We start from the raw sequence: 17,541 nt of genomic DNA, 5'->3' as shown, positions 1-17,541 counted from the left end.
CATCGGGAACATGTTTCCTGCATCTAGCGTGTCCAATCCCTTAATAATTGTATATGTTTCTATAAGATCCCCTACGCTGCACTCCCTCAATAGCAAGAATGTCCTTCCTCAAATTAGGAGACCAAAACTGCACACAGTACTCCAGGTGTAGTCTCAGAAGACCTCTTTGCTCCTATACTCAACTCCTCTCTTTATGAAAGCCAATATGCCATTAGCTTTCTTCACTGCCTGCTCTACCTGCATGTTCATTTTCAATAACTGATGTACTAGGACACCCAGATTTTGGTGCACTTCCCATTTTCCTAACTGACACCATTCAGATAATAATCTGCCTTCCCGTTCTTGCCTCCAAAGTGGATAACCTCATATTTATCTACATTGCATCTGCCAAGCATCTGCCCACTCACCCAACCTGTCCAAGTCACTCTGCATCCTCATAGTATCCTCTTCACAGTTCACACTGCCACTCAGCTTTATGTCATCTGCAAATTTGCTAATGTTACTTTTAATTCCTTCATTTAAATCATTAATGTATATTGTAAAAAGCTGCAATCCCAGCACTGAGCCTTGCGACACCTCACTTGTCACTGCCTGCCATTCCGAAAGGGACCAATTTATCCCTACTCTTTGAACATGTATCCTTATTTCCCAGTACATGTATCCTTATTTCCCAGTATGCTAGTTTGTTATCTATTCTGCAAATAACAGATATTGGAACCAAATGATAAAAGGTAATCAAATAATTCAAACAGATAGAAGACAGCTGACAATTAAGAATAAGAATGTCTTAATTGATTAATAAAGCAGTTTCAGCTGCATTGGATTCTGCCCATAATTTTGGTTAAGAATTATGGTTTTAACAATTCAATATTTGTGAAAAATAAAATGATCAAATATCAAAACTTGCCATGTGGATTGCAAAGTCGACTAATTTTGTTCCACGATTTTCTGTACATCTGACATCTGATGTACAGACTACTCTAAACCTATACACGGGTGTCGAAAGGCACCCAAAATGTTTCATTTCTGCATGATTTAAAGGTGACCTTCCAGAACAGGACCTGAACAGAAACTGATCTAATATATCAAACTTTACTGCCAATCATACTCTTCTAGTCTACACAAATCCTCACCAAGCCACATATAACTCATTTTCTGCACAAACTCACTCACAAACGTATCTGAACTTATCAATAGAGTTCACATCTGCATTTTTCACGCTGTACATTCTCCACTCTCCTGTGTGGTAGAAAATGCAAAAACTGAAAGCATGCACCACCGGACTGAGAAACTGTTTATTTCCCTCTGTTATCAATTATCCCATAAACGAAGCTGTAATACCAATCTTTCAACCTCCCTCACTGGGGACATTTGACTTTTTCTCTGAAACTGTTACGCTATAATGCTGCAAAACTATATTCTGCACTCTGGTATTTTAGTCTTTGCACTAACTGTTGTACTTGTGTACGGCTTGATTGTGCTCATTTAAATTATGATCTAATTTAATTGGATAGCACGCAAACCAAAACTTTTCACCGTACCTTGATACATGTGATAATATAACCAACACCAATACCATCTTGTGTCTTCGGTATATTAAGGCTTTCCAAGTGATGTATGAGGTATTAGTTCTATATATTAATACATTACCTAATACTGGTCACCTGAACAAAACATTTGTGGGGCCATTTTACTTCAAACTGCAGTCTTCTGCAGATGCTAACAAAATTCTAGACCATAAGCATTTAAAAGCTCTTCATTTGATTTTTTTAAATTCTAGGAATTCCAAGACTACAACCGGATTTATGTGAACCTGGAGGCTTCCTTGCACCTAATGACAAATATTTCTACAATAAAAATGGATCAATCAAGTGTGAATGTGAGTCTTTTAGATCTTTCCCTCATCACCAAAATGTAAAATGGCTGTGGTCACAATCTGTTTTTTTACTGAGTAATCAAGTATAACTAACATTTATATAGCACATTTAATGGAATACAATTTCCAATGGTACTTGACAGATATTAGCATCAATTGAAATTTAAAATTAATCATGTAAAGAGCTACGTGGACAAGAATCAGGGGTATGGTCATAGGGCCAGTTTTTAGAGGAATACTTTAAAGGCTTCAAAGAGTCACTCGGGAATCACAATTACAGAACTCTCAGCCCATGAAGACATAGCTGTCATTGGTGCAAATCAGGTCTTTGCAAGAAGCTAGAACGTGAAGAGTGCAAGGAATTTGGGGGGGGGGGGGGGGGATGTTTGCTTGAGCAAATTATAATTGGAGAGATACAGGTAATGGAAGGTTTACTAAACAAATCTGAAAATTTTAATCACAATAAGATGGAAAATGTATCCCTGTTTCTTGCATAAAAGTTATAGGATTGAGATTTTAATTGAGTGCGACTCCACTTCTGAGATTTGCGCAAGTGGAATGGATTTTGGGAAGGGGAGTGAAAGCTGAAGATGCTACCACTGTGTGAGTTCAGAACAAATTGCCACGGACTAACTATTGAATTTAATCTAGTTTGGCAACCACACGATTAATGGATAAAGAGACTTCTGAATTTCAAGTTTATAGAGGGTGATACTTTAAGGCATCTCATATTGATGGATTGTAAAATATCTAAGGAAGAATGGTTATGCAGAAGCATATCAAAATGGTGAATGCTTAGTTACAAAAATATGTACAATTCTCAGCTAATCCCTCCATTAGCATGAAACAGTCGACAAAACATTTTTGAATACATAATCATGAATCAATAAAAAAGCAGATCACCTTCAACATCCCATTTAGTTTAGTTTAGAGATACAATGCAGAAACAGGCCCTTCCATCCACCAAGTCAGTGCCGACCAACGATCCCCGTACACTAGGTCCATCCTACACACTAGGGGCAATTTACCATTTTTAACTAAGCTAATTAACCTACAAGTGTGGGAAGAAACCGGAGCACCCGGGGAAACCCCATGCAGTCATGGGGAGAACGTACAAACTCCATACAGACACCACCCGGAGTCAGGCACAAACCCGGGTCTCTGGCGCGGCAGCAACTCTACCGCTGTGCCATCATGCCGCCCCATTTCTATTAAATGATGCAGAGTTTGTGTTCCATAATATGATCTTTCATAAATGTTGCAAAAATATGATTTGTTGCATCACACAGTTTAAGTACAACTTAGAAAATTGTAACAAAATGTAGAAAACTGGTATCTCGTTCACCATTCACCATACAAAACTGGAAGGATGGCTGTCACTTCTCGACTAAAATATTGCCATTAATTATTTTTGATTGGTGTTTTGTTTAATCCAGGTAACCCTCAATATTCAACTCAAGCCTGATGAAAAACAATCTTCTAGTAAGAAATGGGTCATTGTGGTGGCTGTGCTGGCAGGAATTCTACTGTTAAGTTTTATAATACTACTACTATGGAAGGTATGCCATACTTTATTTTCATTATGCCCGTAAGCATTCTGTAACTTTGAGGCTAAAATTAGCTACAGCGGCCATGATTATCAGGAGCTGAAAAAAACTGGCCGCACAATGGGAAGATAACTGACATTGCCACAATCTAGAAATTTATCTGCTTCCTCCTACACAAATAATTCTTCGAGACATAATATCAATCCAATGAATAATTTCTGTAGTACATACATAATTTCCTCAAACTCAACAGCGATAAGACAGAATTCCTCCTCATAGGCTCCAAAGCCACACTCAGCAAAATCAATAACCCCACTCTCACCATCAACGGCACCACTGTCTCCCCATCTCCCCAGGCCCGCAACCTTGGCGTGATCTTTGATTCCACCCTCTCCCTTGAGCCTCACATCCGCCATGTCATTAAAACCTCCTTCTTTCATCTCCGCAACATCGCCAAACTCAGACCCTCTCTCCCACCGCCCGCTGCTGAAAGACTCATCCATGCCTTCATCTCCTCCCGACTGGACTATTGCAACTCACTTCTCCTTGGCATCAGCTCCACCTACATCAACCGACTCCAACTGGTCCAGAACGCAGCCGCCCGACTCATCACCCACACCAAATCCTGGCATCACATCACTCCAGTCCTCAAACAACTTCACTGGCTTCCCATCTCCCACCGGATCACCTACAAAATCCTGATCCTCACCTACAAAGCCCTCCACCATCTGGCCCCCCCATATCTCACTGACCCCCTCTCACCCTACCAACCCTCACGGTCCCTCAGATCCACATCAGCCGGTCTCCTCTCCATCCACAAGTCCAACCTCCGCAGTTTAGGGGACAGAGCCATCTCCAGGGCAGCTCCCAGGCTCTGGAACTCCCTCCCCCAACTGATCCGCAATTCCGTGTCCCTCACCATCTTCCAGTCCCGCCTCAAGACCCATCTCTTCACCTCTGCCTATCCTTAGCCCCACGTCCCCCTCCCTTTTCATCTGTGCATTAATTGCCTTATTATTGTGTTTTGTATTGAATTCTGTCTTTACTAGTCATGTCTCTACTATTTATTTCATTCCCCTTACATGTTTTTCCTCTACCTGCAAAATTTTTATAAGGTGTCCTTGAGACTCTTGAAAGGCGCCCATAAATAAAATTTATTATTATTATTATTATATTAATATGTAATACAGCTTGTCTGAAGCACTCCCTCGTTGCTTCAGACTATCTGCATTGCATCTTTAAACACTAAAAATATGAATCCTTTTCATTGTATAAAATGAACAAAGAAATGGAAAGATGGAAGGTATATCAAGGAAAGTTTATAAAATGTGAGGTTGTGAAATATACCATTGTTTGCACTATTGATAAAAATTGAAAACAAAACAAAATGGGTTTGCCTTGTTAATATGGGTGTGGTCATTGTCAGTATTAATCTCTAGTATTATTCCCAAATCTATTTTGCATTGGTCTGAGGTAAACAAGTTACAATATTGTTATGGATGTCTCATACGCAAAATGCAAGAACATGATTCTTGTTCATATTACCTTATTTTGAAGAAAAATAAACTTGTGCGTGAAAAGTTACATTAATTTTCTGATTGATAAATGATTCATTATCCTAACTTTGCGATGATGTGCTACGTAAATAATCAAACCAATCAATGTAATCTGCTAACGCAAGCATAATGGTGTTGACGATGTATATAATTGTCCACTGAAAAATGATCCCGAAACAGTAGTACGTGAAAAGATCAGGTGCGAATTTTTAGACTCTGGTGTCATATTCATTTGAAAAAGTCATCATCTCCATGACATATTGAGAAATTTTACAAACTTCACAGCACTTGATCATCCATACATTAACTATAGAATATTACCTTTCAAATGCAGTGCTTACATGCAAAGAATCTGGTCCTTCTGTTACTCAACTGCTTGATCAGGACATGCGTACCCTGAATTGCAAAGTATCGAGCGATTGTAAAACCACTTCCAGTCTCAGTGAAATTATGTGTAAATAATTAGTGATCAAATTTGAATGCTACATGTTTGTTGTGATTGCTACGAGCAGAATTGTGTCTAAATTACATAGTGTGGAAATGATAGCCAAGTTTGGACAGACAGCAATTTTCTTTGGAACTGGAGACGCTGGTTTATAAAAAAACTCAGTGTGCTGGAGTAACTCAGCTGGTCAGGCAGCATTTCTGGTGAACATGGAAAAGTGACGTTTTTGGGTCAGTGTCTGAAAAAATGTCCTGAATTGTCACCTATCCCTGTTCTCCTGAGATGCTGCCCGACCGGTGAGTTACTCCAGCACTTTGTGTCTTTTATCTCAGGGATTTTCTTTTATTCCGCTCCCTACAATACACTAAGTTCTCTTTGCTATTGCTGTTGCTGTTTATGTAGTAATTTACAATCACAAGAAAGATTTTACTGACACAATGGAATAAGAAACAATCTTAATATGTGTGTTTCTCTATCTGTTTCAGCTGGTTTTGAAATGTTGTGACATTGCCTGTGGTTTTAACTTCTAACAGTTTCTGGTTGCAGAGATTTCTGCCATTTGTTTTGCTGGTTTCAACTCATAAAGTGAACATGCAAAGTGATGATTTGAATTATTTGACATTATATTAGAAGAAGCACGACAATATATTTGCCTCTATTTGAATAGTCATAACTATTTAATTAACAGCTTTAGAGTACATGGGGAAGGATTTGAATTTAATCAAGTTTGCACTTAAGGGAATTACTAAAGCAGCATTTCACATAAGGATAACAACAAAGGGTAAACTAATAGGGAGTTAAGTTATGAAGAATGGGCATCCAGATTTTCCAGTACATAATTAATATGACAATATTGATGTGCATGAGGTGGCCAAATAATTATTGGTAACAAATTGAGTGTGTGGTTGACAGTGCGGAGAAAACCTACAGGTTGCAGTAAAATGAATGTGGTCTGGCCAGTTGAGTGGTAAAGTGACAATGGAAGTCAACCTTGTGATGTGTGATATGATCCACAACAAGGAGGGCAGAAGGCAAAGGAATGGTAAGGATCCATAGATCCTTAAAAGGAACCCACAAGTCAGAAGGTGCATTAAAAGGCACCTAGGATGCTTTCCTTTATTTGCCAAGGCATAGAATTTAAAAAAGTTAGGACAATGTTTAATTCTGGTCACCACATGCCAAGATAGATATGATTTGACAAGAGAGAGTACAAGAGAGATTTACAAGGGTGGTACAAAGCTATGGAAACTTATAGTGATATGGAAAGATTGGATAGGCTGAGGTTTTTACTTTGGAACAGAAGAGGCAGACGGGAGATGAGTTGTATAAAAATACAAGGGGGTTGAATGGAGTAAAATAATTACCTATTTCCCTTGGCAGAGAGACCAAAAGTCACCAATTTGAAGTCATTGCTAGAAGTATTAGAGAGGAGAAAAGAAAAAGTGTTTTTATCTAGAATTAGTAAAAGTTAGTTTAGTTTAATTTATTATTATCACATGTACCGAGGTACAGTGAAAAGCATTTGTTGCATGCTATCCAGTCAAAATAAAACTGTACTTGATTACAACCAGGCCTTCCACAGTGTACAAATAAAGGCTACAATATTTAGTGCAAGATGAAATCCGATTAAAGGTAGGTCATAGTTCTCCAATAAGGTAGGTGGGAGGTCAGGACCGCATTCTAGCTGGTGAGAGGACGGGTTTGGTGGCCTGTTAACAGCTGGGCAGAAACTGTCCCTGAATCTGGAGGAATGCATTTTCAAACTTCTGTACCTTTTGCCTAATTATGCTGGTGGCCTTGCCGATGCAGTGTGAAGTGTAGATGGAGTCAATGGAAGGAAGGTTGGTTTGCGTGGTGGTCTGGGCTACGTCCACAACTCTGCAATTTCTTGCATTCTTGGATGGAGCTATTCTCAACCCATGCATCCCAATAAAATGCTTTCTACTGTGTGTCTGTAGAAGGACTGATGGTGGTAGTTTCTCTTTCGGAGACAGTGACCAACGTGGATCTTCAAGCAAATTTGCAAGAGTAATCACCATGGACGCATTTAAGAAAAAACATATTTTATAATCCAACTATGGTCGGATGGACGATAGATAGATAGATAGATAGATAGATAGATAGATAGATAGATAGATAGATAGATAGATAGATAGATAGATAGATCCTTTTTATTCATACATAATTAAATTAAGAAAAGACATATTACTACGTCCAATTTTATTTTATGTTGGTAAAATATGTTTTGTTTCTGTTGGTTATTTTAATTGAATAACTTCCTTCTTTATAGTGTGGTTTCTTCAAGAGAGCGAACACAAGAGCTATGTACGAAGCCAAAGAGCAAAAGGCTGAAATCAAGACTCAGCCCTCAGAAACTAAGCGCCTTACTGACAATGACTAGTGCTGGTCAACCTCACCTCCTGCACTTTTTGGTAATAGAGGGTACAGTGACAGAATAAGGTTGGGTAGGGAGGTGTTTGGTATCTATTATTTTGTAGTTGTATATAGGGTAACTGCCTGTTACCCTTTTATGAAATTTTATTTACTCCCAAGTGTGTTGTTACTTTGTTTTCTTTCTTGATCTCAAATTCATACAGAATATGGTGATATGACATTCTTTATTTCTTTGCTATTTTTTATATTGCAAAACGAATCACTGTAAAAAATTTCCCAATATTTTTCCTCATCCTGAGACTCCTCGAATAACCAAGTGATTTTGAGGAAGGAACTGTCCTGGCATGATTTCCCAAATGGCACTCCTGAGTTTAAATTTCTCCCCTTTGAAGAGCAATGTCTTCACAGTCTGGAGACTCCTTCCCAAAGCTCTGAGCCTCATTTTCCCCTGTTAAGGTAACCTGAAAACATACCTTAGTAGCCATGGTTTTGGTCACCTGCCCAAATAATTTATTAGAATCATAAAAATCTATGGTGCAGAAGAGACCATTCATTCACCATGTCAAAGCTGCCAAAAACTGACTTTAGCTGAATCCCATTTCCCAGCTTTATGTAGCTCACTATCCAATTTTGTTTGATAGTCTATAAATATTCTTAGGACATATTGAAATAATTGAAATAATTAATGCCTTATAATTTATTATTGCTGTCAGAGTCAAAAACTGTGGTGGGAAAGAAAATAGCTATTCCTTCAACTCTGCCTCACAGCTTTGTAACCAGAAGCAAACACATCCACAAAGGCAATGCCATCCAATGTTACCCTTTTTTCGCTGCTTTCCTACAAGGTACAGGTGTTATCGGGCGGGGGGGGGGGGGGGGGGGGGGGGGATCTACGCCACATGTCAACGGGCTATTTGACAGTAAGGGATCATTTTGCTTGATCCTGACCACGCCCAGAACTAACATTTCCACATCTATTCAACCGTTATTGGATAGTAACAGAACAAGGAAGTTCTGGTTGGTGCTTTAAGTCAATTGTAGAGTCCTTTTTGAAATGTGATTGAAATTATCCAGTGTAGAAATGATTGGACAATAAACATTGTCGTTTTAAACTACCAATGGTTTTTTTTAACCATTTAATGCCCAATCAACTTTCTTAGAAAGAAAATGTAATTATTGATCTTGGAAATTTTGTGTAATTGACTTAGAAAAATGGATTTTGATGATGATGCTCACTTTTAAAACTGAAATTGCCTAAATTATTCAACTATATTTGCATTATGTTTTGCAATCCAGTAAATTTGATAGCTATCAAAATGCTAGCCAATGCTATGTGCTGAATATCACTTTTTAATGCTCAAAAAAACTTTACCCTGACTAACTTTTGTATTCCTTGGCTCTTTCTTCACATGTAACAGACTAATTCTAAAATCCTTTCTCTTACAGACAGCTATTTTGTTTCTCATTCTCTTCCCCAATACACTAATTGCATTTTTTTTTCAATCTTGATGATAGGTATTCTCTTGGTAATCTGCATATTTCCTGATTTCCTGTTTTGACTACAGTGAGCTTTCTTGGAAAGAATTTCATCATTGTATGTTGCCTGTTTACTAATGTCTCATTTTCTTTTACTTTTTCCTAAATGCTGCTGGGTGAACGAACAACCAGGAATCAAATTTTCTGTTCTATATCATTGTACTATTAGATCTGCTTAACAATTAAAACCAGGACTACTAGTACATTTCTTTGCATTTCTACTTTCCACTATAATCGTTTCAAAATTATCCTCTGTCTGACACCATATCGCTTCCCTACCTTTATTACACAATTCATGTCTTATTTTGCTAAGAATCCACATCACCATGGATACTCCTTCACTCAACATTCGTGGTTAAATCTTTAACCCTACTCCGATGTAGAATGTTTTTTTTCTTATGCCTGCAAATCAACTTTAACTATTGCCCTCTTCAATAGCCTCCAGCAACCCCTCCCCCCCCCCCCCTTTTCATCCATCCCTTACCAATTGTTTTTTTTGATATCCATATCACCGATACTTCTTTACTCTCATCCATTACGCACATTCTACCAAATCAGTGATACATAAAATACACATTATCCCTACTGGCTTTCGTTGAGCTCAGTTAAATCAGCACATAATTTGAAACTTAAATCTGGATTAGATGACTCTGTAATGCTATTTTCACCAAAGATCAAGGTGCCTGGATTCATTACTTTTTAAATCTCCTAACAATTGATTATCCAGAGACAATAAACATATTGAAAATTGTGTTTGTATTTAATCACTACATCAATAAAAAAGTTCACTTTTAAAAAGTGCAGAATAACTTTCCTTCTTATCTTTTCTTTCCTGAGCAGTGCGGCTTCTTCAAGAGGACAAGATACTACAGGAGTATGCCCAAGTATCATGCTGTGAAGATCCGCAAAGAAGAACGCTATTTCATCACAGAAGGCTTTACAAAGAAGACCCAGAAGAAGCAATGGGTAACAAACTGGAAAGAAAAGGACAAATACCAATGAGTGCTTCTTTCTGAACCTATAAGGGGGCACCCGCTTGTCCAAACACTTTCCAAGCAAACATTACAGGGAACTGTGTAATATACCTGTGTACAAACATTCTGTTCACATTACCTTAGTTCTATTTATGATAACTTATGTTTCAGTCAAATTCAAGAAAAAAAACCATGATAAAGTTTGTAAAGCACAGTGGGAACAACTTGGAATCCTTGGTGCCTTTTGAAGCACATCTTTGAGCTTTTTACAGGTTTGAGCATTGTTTTCCCAGTAGATTAGACTAAGAGTCCAATGCACTGAAATACATGGGGAAGGAGCTGGTGAGTGGGCTTTTAGGTTGGGGGGGAGGTGGGGAATGATTGCGGGTTTGAGTAAAGATATTAAGTTACACAAGGAACAGGGTTGTAGCTACCACTTCATGAGAAACATTGTGTGTTGAATATATTGTTCTGTAATAATTTAAACTCGAGAACAAATGGGTTAATGTTTAATTTATTGTGCTAAAAGGGAAGATGGGTCCATTTGAAATTTAGCTTGTGGGTTTAAAACTAGTTGACGAGCTGGTTGGAAGGATTGCTGCCAGCCACAAAATCTTTATCATTCCCGCCTTCTCCCAAGAACAAGAATTTAGATTACAAGACAAATGGGAGCAACACCAATCGCATTTTGGTTAGGTTATGCTTGTGCTATCGGTTTTGCATGTATTTCGTTTGTTCCATGTTGTTTAGAATTATTTTCAGGATATGAGAGATGTGCAGATATGATGTGACCTTTCCATTTGTGCAGTGCCTACTGAATAACAATAGCAGAATGTGTATCACCCAAAGACATTGATACACAATAATTAAATAAGAGGAATAGGATGTTTATCAATATGTTTTCTGTAATTGCCATGTCAATCTTTTGTTTCTCTATTATCTTTGAAATATGGTACTTTAAAAAAATTGCAATCCATGCGATAATATTAAGGGTACACATACCAATGTGTTTTCATGCCAACATGATATTGGTGGATACATTTGATATATTTTATAACTTCAGATTGAGGTACTAATTGGAAACTGTTGATCCATTATTTACCATCTTGATTGCTGCTTTGAAAAACAAATTAATCTGAGGAGAGGTGTCAGATAAGTATTCATCCTCTCTAGCTTAGTTTCTAAATTTACACATAATTGATGATTAAAATGCCCTGATTTTTAATGGGAAAGCTAATACAAGATGAAAGTTCACGCCAGAGATCAAACCAAAGCATTTTTTTTTCTTGCTCACTTGGTCAATCAGAATAGCAGTTATCGACTCTAGTAATAATTTGAAAGAAAGGACGTTTTCTATTCTAAATGCTTATATATCTTTCACCCTTCATACTGGTGAACTGTCCACAGTAAACTGAATAACATAACATTACATGTGGCAGATAATAATCAAATAATGATATGGTTGTAAGTGTATATATGCAGTTACACAGCTGTACAAGTTGGTGATAGAGAAAGTGTAGGCAGGAAGTAAGAAGTCAGTAATATTTTTTTAGAAAATAATATATAACTTGACAACCTTAGATTTAAATTTAGGTGAGAGATGAAGTGCCCTGTTGCTGACACGAACAGCTAAATGCTTAACGTAAATGTTAATCATACTATATTTTTTTAAATAAATAGAGGTAAGTATCTCTTTTTTTTTAAAGGGCATAGAGCTATTCCAATATCCCAATATTATGCACTATTAACTGTGTATAAAAAATTAACAGATTTTGTGATTTGGTTCTTGGAGTAATTGATTTGACTCTAAAACAAAGATTTTGTTTCTCTTTATTTTAGCTTACCTGCTTAGATCAAAGTGATATTGGAAAAATGGCAACCATACTAGAACTATCTTGATTAATACCTATAGCTTGGTTCAGTCAGAATAAAACATTACTGAATATTAAAATAAATATATTTAAGTCAAAATGTCAAAACTTTGTAAAGGACATTAAAAATATTACCAGAATGGTACCAGATATGAGAAATTTGAGTTCAGTGTGGAAATTGGGAGAGGTGGGGTTATTCTCCACTGACCAAAGAAGGTTAGAGATTTTATGGAGATCTTCACACATCATGAAGGAGTTTGATAGATAAATGAAAATAAAAATTACTTCCACTGGCAGACAAAATCAGGAAACACAGATTTAAGGAAACTAGTAAAAGGATTGGACGTGTGATATAAGTTTATGCAGCAAGTTGATGTGATCTAGAATGCATCGTCTGAAAGGGAGATCGAAGAAGATTTGGTTGATTACTACTGTGTTTTATTATTCTTTACTGCTGAACATTTAACAAATATATAAATACTTCCTAGAGCTAAGAAATTCTTGTACTGTAAGATTTGTAAATATTTCGTATTCTATTGTATGGATGTGGGGATTCTGTTTTGCTACTGTAGTTTTTGTTGTATCAAATTGTATTAATACTGTAAAATGTTTATTACTGTTTCTGAAATTACTGAAATGGGTAATGTCTTTTTAATAGTTTGTGCTACTGGAATATTGAAATAAAAGTATTTTTATCAAAATTTATGAAAGACTACCACATGCAGTGGATGAACTGCCAAGATGAATTAACAAGATGGCAAATGTAACAAGTACACAAATAGACTAGTGAATATACCTTGGACATTAAATGCATCTGCCAAAATTCTGTTCAAAGGAAAAATGTCCTCATTTAACTGCTTGAGATCCAATAACAAAATTATATTAACCTTCAGTGGTAGACAAAAATGCTGGAGAAACTCAGCGGCTGAGGCAGCATCTATGAAGCGAAGGAAATTGGCACTGTTTCGGGTCGAAACCCTTCTTCCTCCAAATACAAGGCGTAACTATGGGCACGCGCATGGGCCCTGGCTATGCCTGCCTCTTTGTAGGGTATGTTGAATAATCCTTGTTCGAGGCGTACCAGGGCCCCATCCCCGAACTCTACCTCCGCTACATCGACGACTGCATTGGTGTTACCTCCTGCACCCACACACAACTCACTGACTTCTTCCATTTCACCATTAACTTCCATCCGGCACTCAAATATACCTGGACCATTCCCGACATTTCCCTACCATTTCTTGACCTCCTGAAACATTATATTAACCTTCTCTGTGTGAACACATGTTGGCAGGATACTTGTGCTTACTATTTGTCAATTCACTCAAAAGGACATGTAACTTTCAGTGTTTATGACAGTGACAACTGAAGGATTTATTAACTATTTTCCATCCAATTATTCCAGTTGAGATTCAGGTCGGAGCCGAAAAATCCAATTTGATACAGCACATTAAATTTTGTTCCCATTAAATAGAAAAATGTGTCCATTCAGCATACTTGCTCATGGGATGATCATTACTTCATTAATCATTGACCGAAATATTGTTGCAACCCCAAACCTTATCTAAAATGCTCAATAAAACTGGTAGAATTTAATAACCTTTGGTCACATATCAGCTACCTGTCACCAAGTACTGATACAATCTTGTAATTCAATTAATAAATACTAAAAAAAGGCAGAAACTATATAAAAACAATCCATGTATATCTTGGTTCAACTTGCTTATTAATTTGAGGGAAAGTTATACCAAAGGCCTTAGTACTTCAAAAAATAAGTTAATAGAAATAATAGTTGTAAATTTAAATTAATAGGCTCTGGGATATATTCAATTGTATGTAGCTGTAAATATGCAATAAAATAAAGATGTGCTTTGCTGAGTTCTTGAATACAAATGATATTTAAACCTTTTTTAATATAAAATGGGATTTTTATTTTATCTAATTGACTCGGCCTCTGCTCTTGTTAAACTGGAGTAATAATAATAACTTTATTTATAAAGCACTTTAAACAACCGCAGTTGCCACAAAGTAGTGAAGTTTTGAAGAAGCAAAGCACATGATTTATCAACATGGTTACCACGTTCAATGGAGGAACTGCTAGGATGAATTAACACTGGGAAACATAACAAGTACACAGTGAATATACTGTACATTGGTCCACTTATCGACATGGACTTGACCCAGTTATCAATGCTCAAGTAACCTTTTGGCAGACTAACCGTAGATTAAACTTCATGAAGTATTGGAAAGAATTATGTGGTAGCATCATACAACAAGGAAACGGGTCCATTGGCCCAACTTGTCCATGCCCACCAAAATGTTTAACAGTTGAATTTGCCAGTGTTTGGCCCATATCCCTCTGAATGTTATTATCCATTTACCATTTAATGTAATGTTTATAAATCAATTATTCATGTAATGTTTTTTTATAAAGATTGTAATTATACCCATCTCTACAGTTTCCTATGGCAGCTCGTTTCATATAACCCACCATCCTCTGTGTGATAAGTTGGCCTCTGGTCCCTATCAAATCTTTCTCCTTTCACCTTAACTCCATTCATTCTAGTTTTTAGACTTCCTAACCGGGTGAAAAGATTGTGACCATTGTGTAGGAAGGAAGACAAAAGTGCTGGAGAAACTCAGCGGGTGAGGCAGCATCTATGGACCGAAGGAAATAGGCAACGATTCGGGCTAAAACCCTTAGAAACATAGAAACATAGAAAATAGGTGCAGGAGTAGGCCATTCGGCCCTTCGGGCCTGCACCGCCATTCAATATGATCATGGCTGATCATCCAACTCAGTATCCTGTACCTGCCTTCTCTCCATACCCCCTGATCCCTTTAGCCACAAGGGCCACATCTAACTCCCTCTTAAATATAGCCAATGAACTGGCCTCAACTACCTTCTGCGGGAGAGAATTCCAGAGATTCACCACTCTCTGTGTGAAAAAAGTTTTCCTCATCTCGGTCCTAAAAGATTTCCCCCTTATCCTTAAACTGTGACCCCTTGTTCTGGACTTCCCCAACATCGGGAACAATCTTCCTGCATCTAGCCTGTCCAACCCCTTAAGAATTTTGTAAGTTTCTATAAGATCCCCCCTCAATCTTCTAAATTCTAGCGAGTACAAACCGAGTCTATCCAGTCTTTCTTCATATGAAAGTCCTGACATCCCAGGAATCAGTCTGGTGAACCTTCTCTGTACTCCCTCTATGGCAAGAATGTCTTTCCTCAGATTAGGAGACCAAAACTGTACGCAATACTCCAGGTGTGGTCTCACCAAGACCCTGTACAACTGCAGTAGAACCTCCCTGCTCCTATACTCAAATCCTTTTGCTATGAATGCTAACATACCATTCGCCTTCTTCACTGCCTGCTGCACCTGCATGCCTACTTTTAATGACTGGTGTACCATAACACCCAGGTCTCGTTGCATCTCCCCCTTTCCTAATCGGCCACCATTCAGATAATAATCTACTTTCCTGTTTTTGCCACCAAATTGGATAACCTCACATTTATCCACATTATACTGCATCTGTCATGCATTTGCCCACTCACCCAACCTATCCAAGTCACCTTGCAGCCTCCTAGCATCCTCCTCACAGCTAACACTGCCCCCCAGCTTCGTGTCATCTGCAAACTTGGAGATGTTGCATTCAATTCCCTCGTCCAAATCATTAATATATATCGTAAATAGCTGGGGTCCCAGAACTGAGCCTTGCGGTACCCCACTAGTCACTGCCTGCCATTGTGAAAAGGATCCGTTTACTCCTACTCTTTGCTTCCTGTCTGCCAGCCAGTTCTCTATCCACATCAATATTGAACCCCCAATACCGTGTGCTTTAAGTTTGTATACTAATCTCTTATGTGGGGCCTTGTCGAAAGCCTTCTGAAAGTCCAGATATAACACATCCACTGGTTCTCCCCTATCCACTCTACTAGTTACATCCTCGAAAAATTCTATAAGATTCGTCAGACATGATTTACCTTTCATAAATCCATGCTGACTTTGTCCAATGATTTCACCACTTTCCAAATGTGCTGCTATCCCATCTTTAATAACTGATTCTAGCAGTTTCCCCACTACCGACGTTAGACTAACTGGTCTGTAATTCCCCGTTTTCTCTCTCCCTCCCTTTTTCAGACTGATGTAGGGTAGGCGGAGGGGGTACGGGAAGAAGAAAGGAAGAGGAGGATCCAGAGGGCTGAGGGAGAGCTGAGAAGGGGAGGAGACAGCAAGGGCTTCCGGAAATTGGAGAAGTCAATGGATGTTGGTTTAAACCGAAGATAGACACAAAATGCTGGAGTAATTCAGCGAGACAGGCAGCATTTCTGGATAGAAGGAATGGGTGACGTATTGGGTCGAGACCCTTCTTCAGAGGAAATCCCATTCTTTACTCAGGATTCCCAGAATTAAAAAGCAATTGGAATTTGTCTTGAAGAACAAAGGGTAGCAGCCTCTGGCCATTAGAAACAATCAGCGCAGGATTGGAAATTGGTCTTGAAGCAATCTGAAAAGTATTTTAAGGTTAATCCAATGATCCGTGACTCCCTGACTGTTCAAAAATACATCTATTCCAGGCACGTGCCGTCAGGTTAGGCAAGGTAGGCACTGCCTACCCTGACTAAAATTATAAAATAGTAATTATTAAATATAAATAGTAAAGGCATGGGAGAATTAAGCCTATCTAAGAGATCGATCTCTTGGGCAGGCATAATAGTAAGATTAAACGAGAACTTACCAGTTTGATCTGTATTTTATGAGGAGTTACGATGAGGGATTACGTGAAGAACCCGTCCAGCACGCATGCGCGACATACTTCAAAGCAGCGGTGTGGAATCACAGAAGACACAATAATTGAAATAAACATAGTAAAGAAAAGGAGAACTTGAATATCAGTTGATCTCTATAATTGAGGGTGGGAGCGGAGGGCACGTAATCCCTCATTGTAACTCCTCATAAAATACAGATCAAACTTCGAACTAGTAAGTTCTCGTTTAATCTTACTATTTTACTTCGGAGTCACGTGAGTGACTACGTGAAGATTTTAAAGCTCTGCGATTTCAAACCGTGTAACAGTTCATACTTCACTCGCTGCCGAAGTCATTCGAGGGAGGAAGTATGTTATCGTAATCAACCATGAATCTGTTTGTAAAACAATAATGGTGTTATTAACAATAACAAGACCAAAATGCTCCCCCATGCTTAAATTATATATTTTGCAGATTCTAATACTTTTTCTGCAAACGATACAGGTTCTGCCAGCGGCTTGTTATAAATGTTTGGAACGTATACTCCCTAGACCACCCTGCTGTAGCCAAGATGTGGTCCATAGGCACGTCC

At 38.1% G+C, this 17,541-nt stretch overlaps 1 protein-coding gene across 1 annotated transcript in view; it reads left to right on the top strand.

Moving 5' to 3' along the window:
- The window catches only part of itga3 (integrin subunit alpha 3), a 165,418-nt gene extending 152,514 nt beyond the window's left edge, over positions 1–12,904 (top strand). The window contains exons 23-26 of the mRNA XM_033035336.1: positions 1,781–1,879; positions 3,313–3,435; positions 7,715–7,856; positions 10,195–12,904. Coding sequence (XP_032891227.1) covers positions 1,781–1,879; positions 3,313–3,435; positions 7,715–7,825 — 333 coding nt within the window. The 3' untranslated portion in view covers positions 7,826–7,856; positions 10,195–12,904. The remainder of the gene's footprint in view (positions 1–1,780; positions 1,880–3,312; positions 3,436–7,714; positions 7,857–10,194) is intronic.
- The last annotated feature ends 4,637 nt before the right edge of the window (positions 12,905–17,541 follow it).

This window comes from Amblyraja radiata, chromosome 16 (assembly GCF_010909765.2).
Source record: "Amblyraja radiata isolate CabotCenter1 chromosome 16, sAmbRad1.1.pri, whole genome shotgun sequence".
NCBI classification, from domain to species: Eukaryota; Metazoa; Chordata; class Chondrichthyes; order Rajiformes; family Rajidae; genus Amblyraja; species Amblyraja radiata.
The sequence above is the reverse complement of the archived record's forward strand: the minus strand, read 5'-3'. Positions and strand labels throughout refer to the sequence as shown.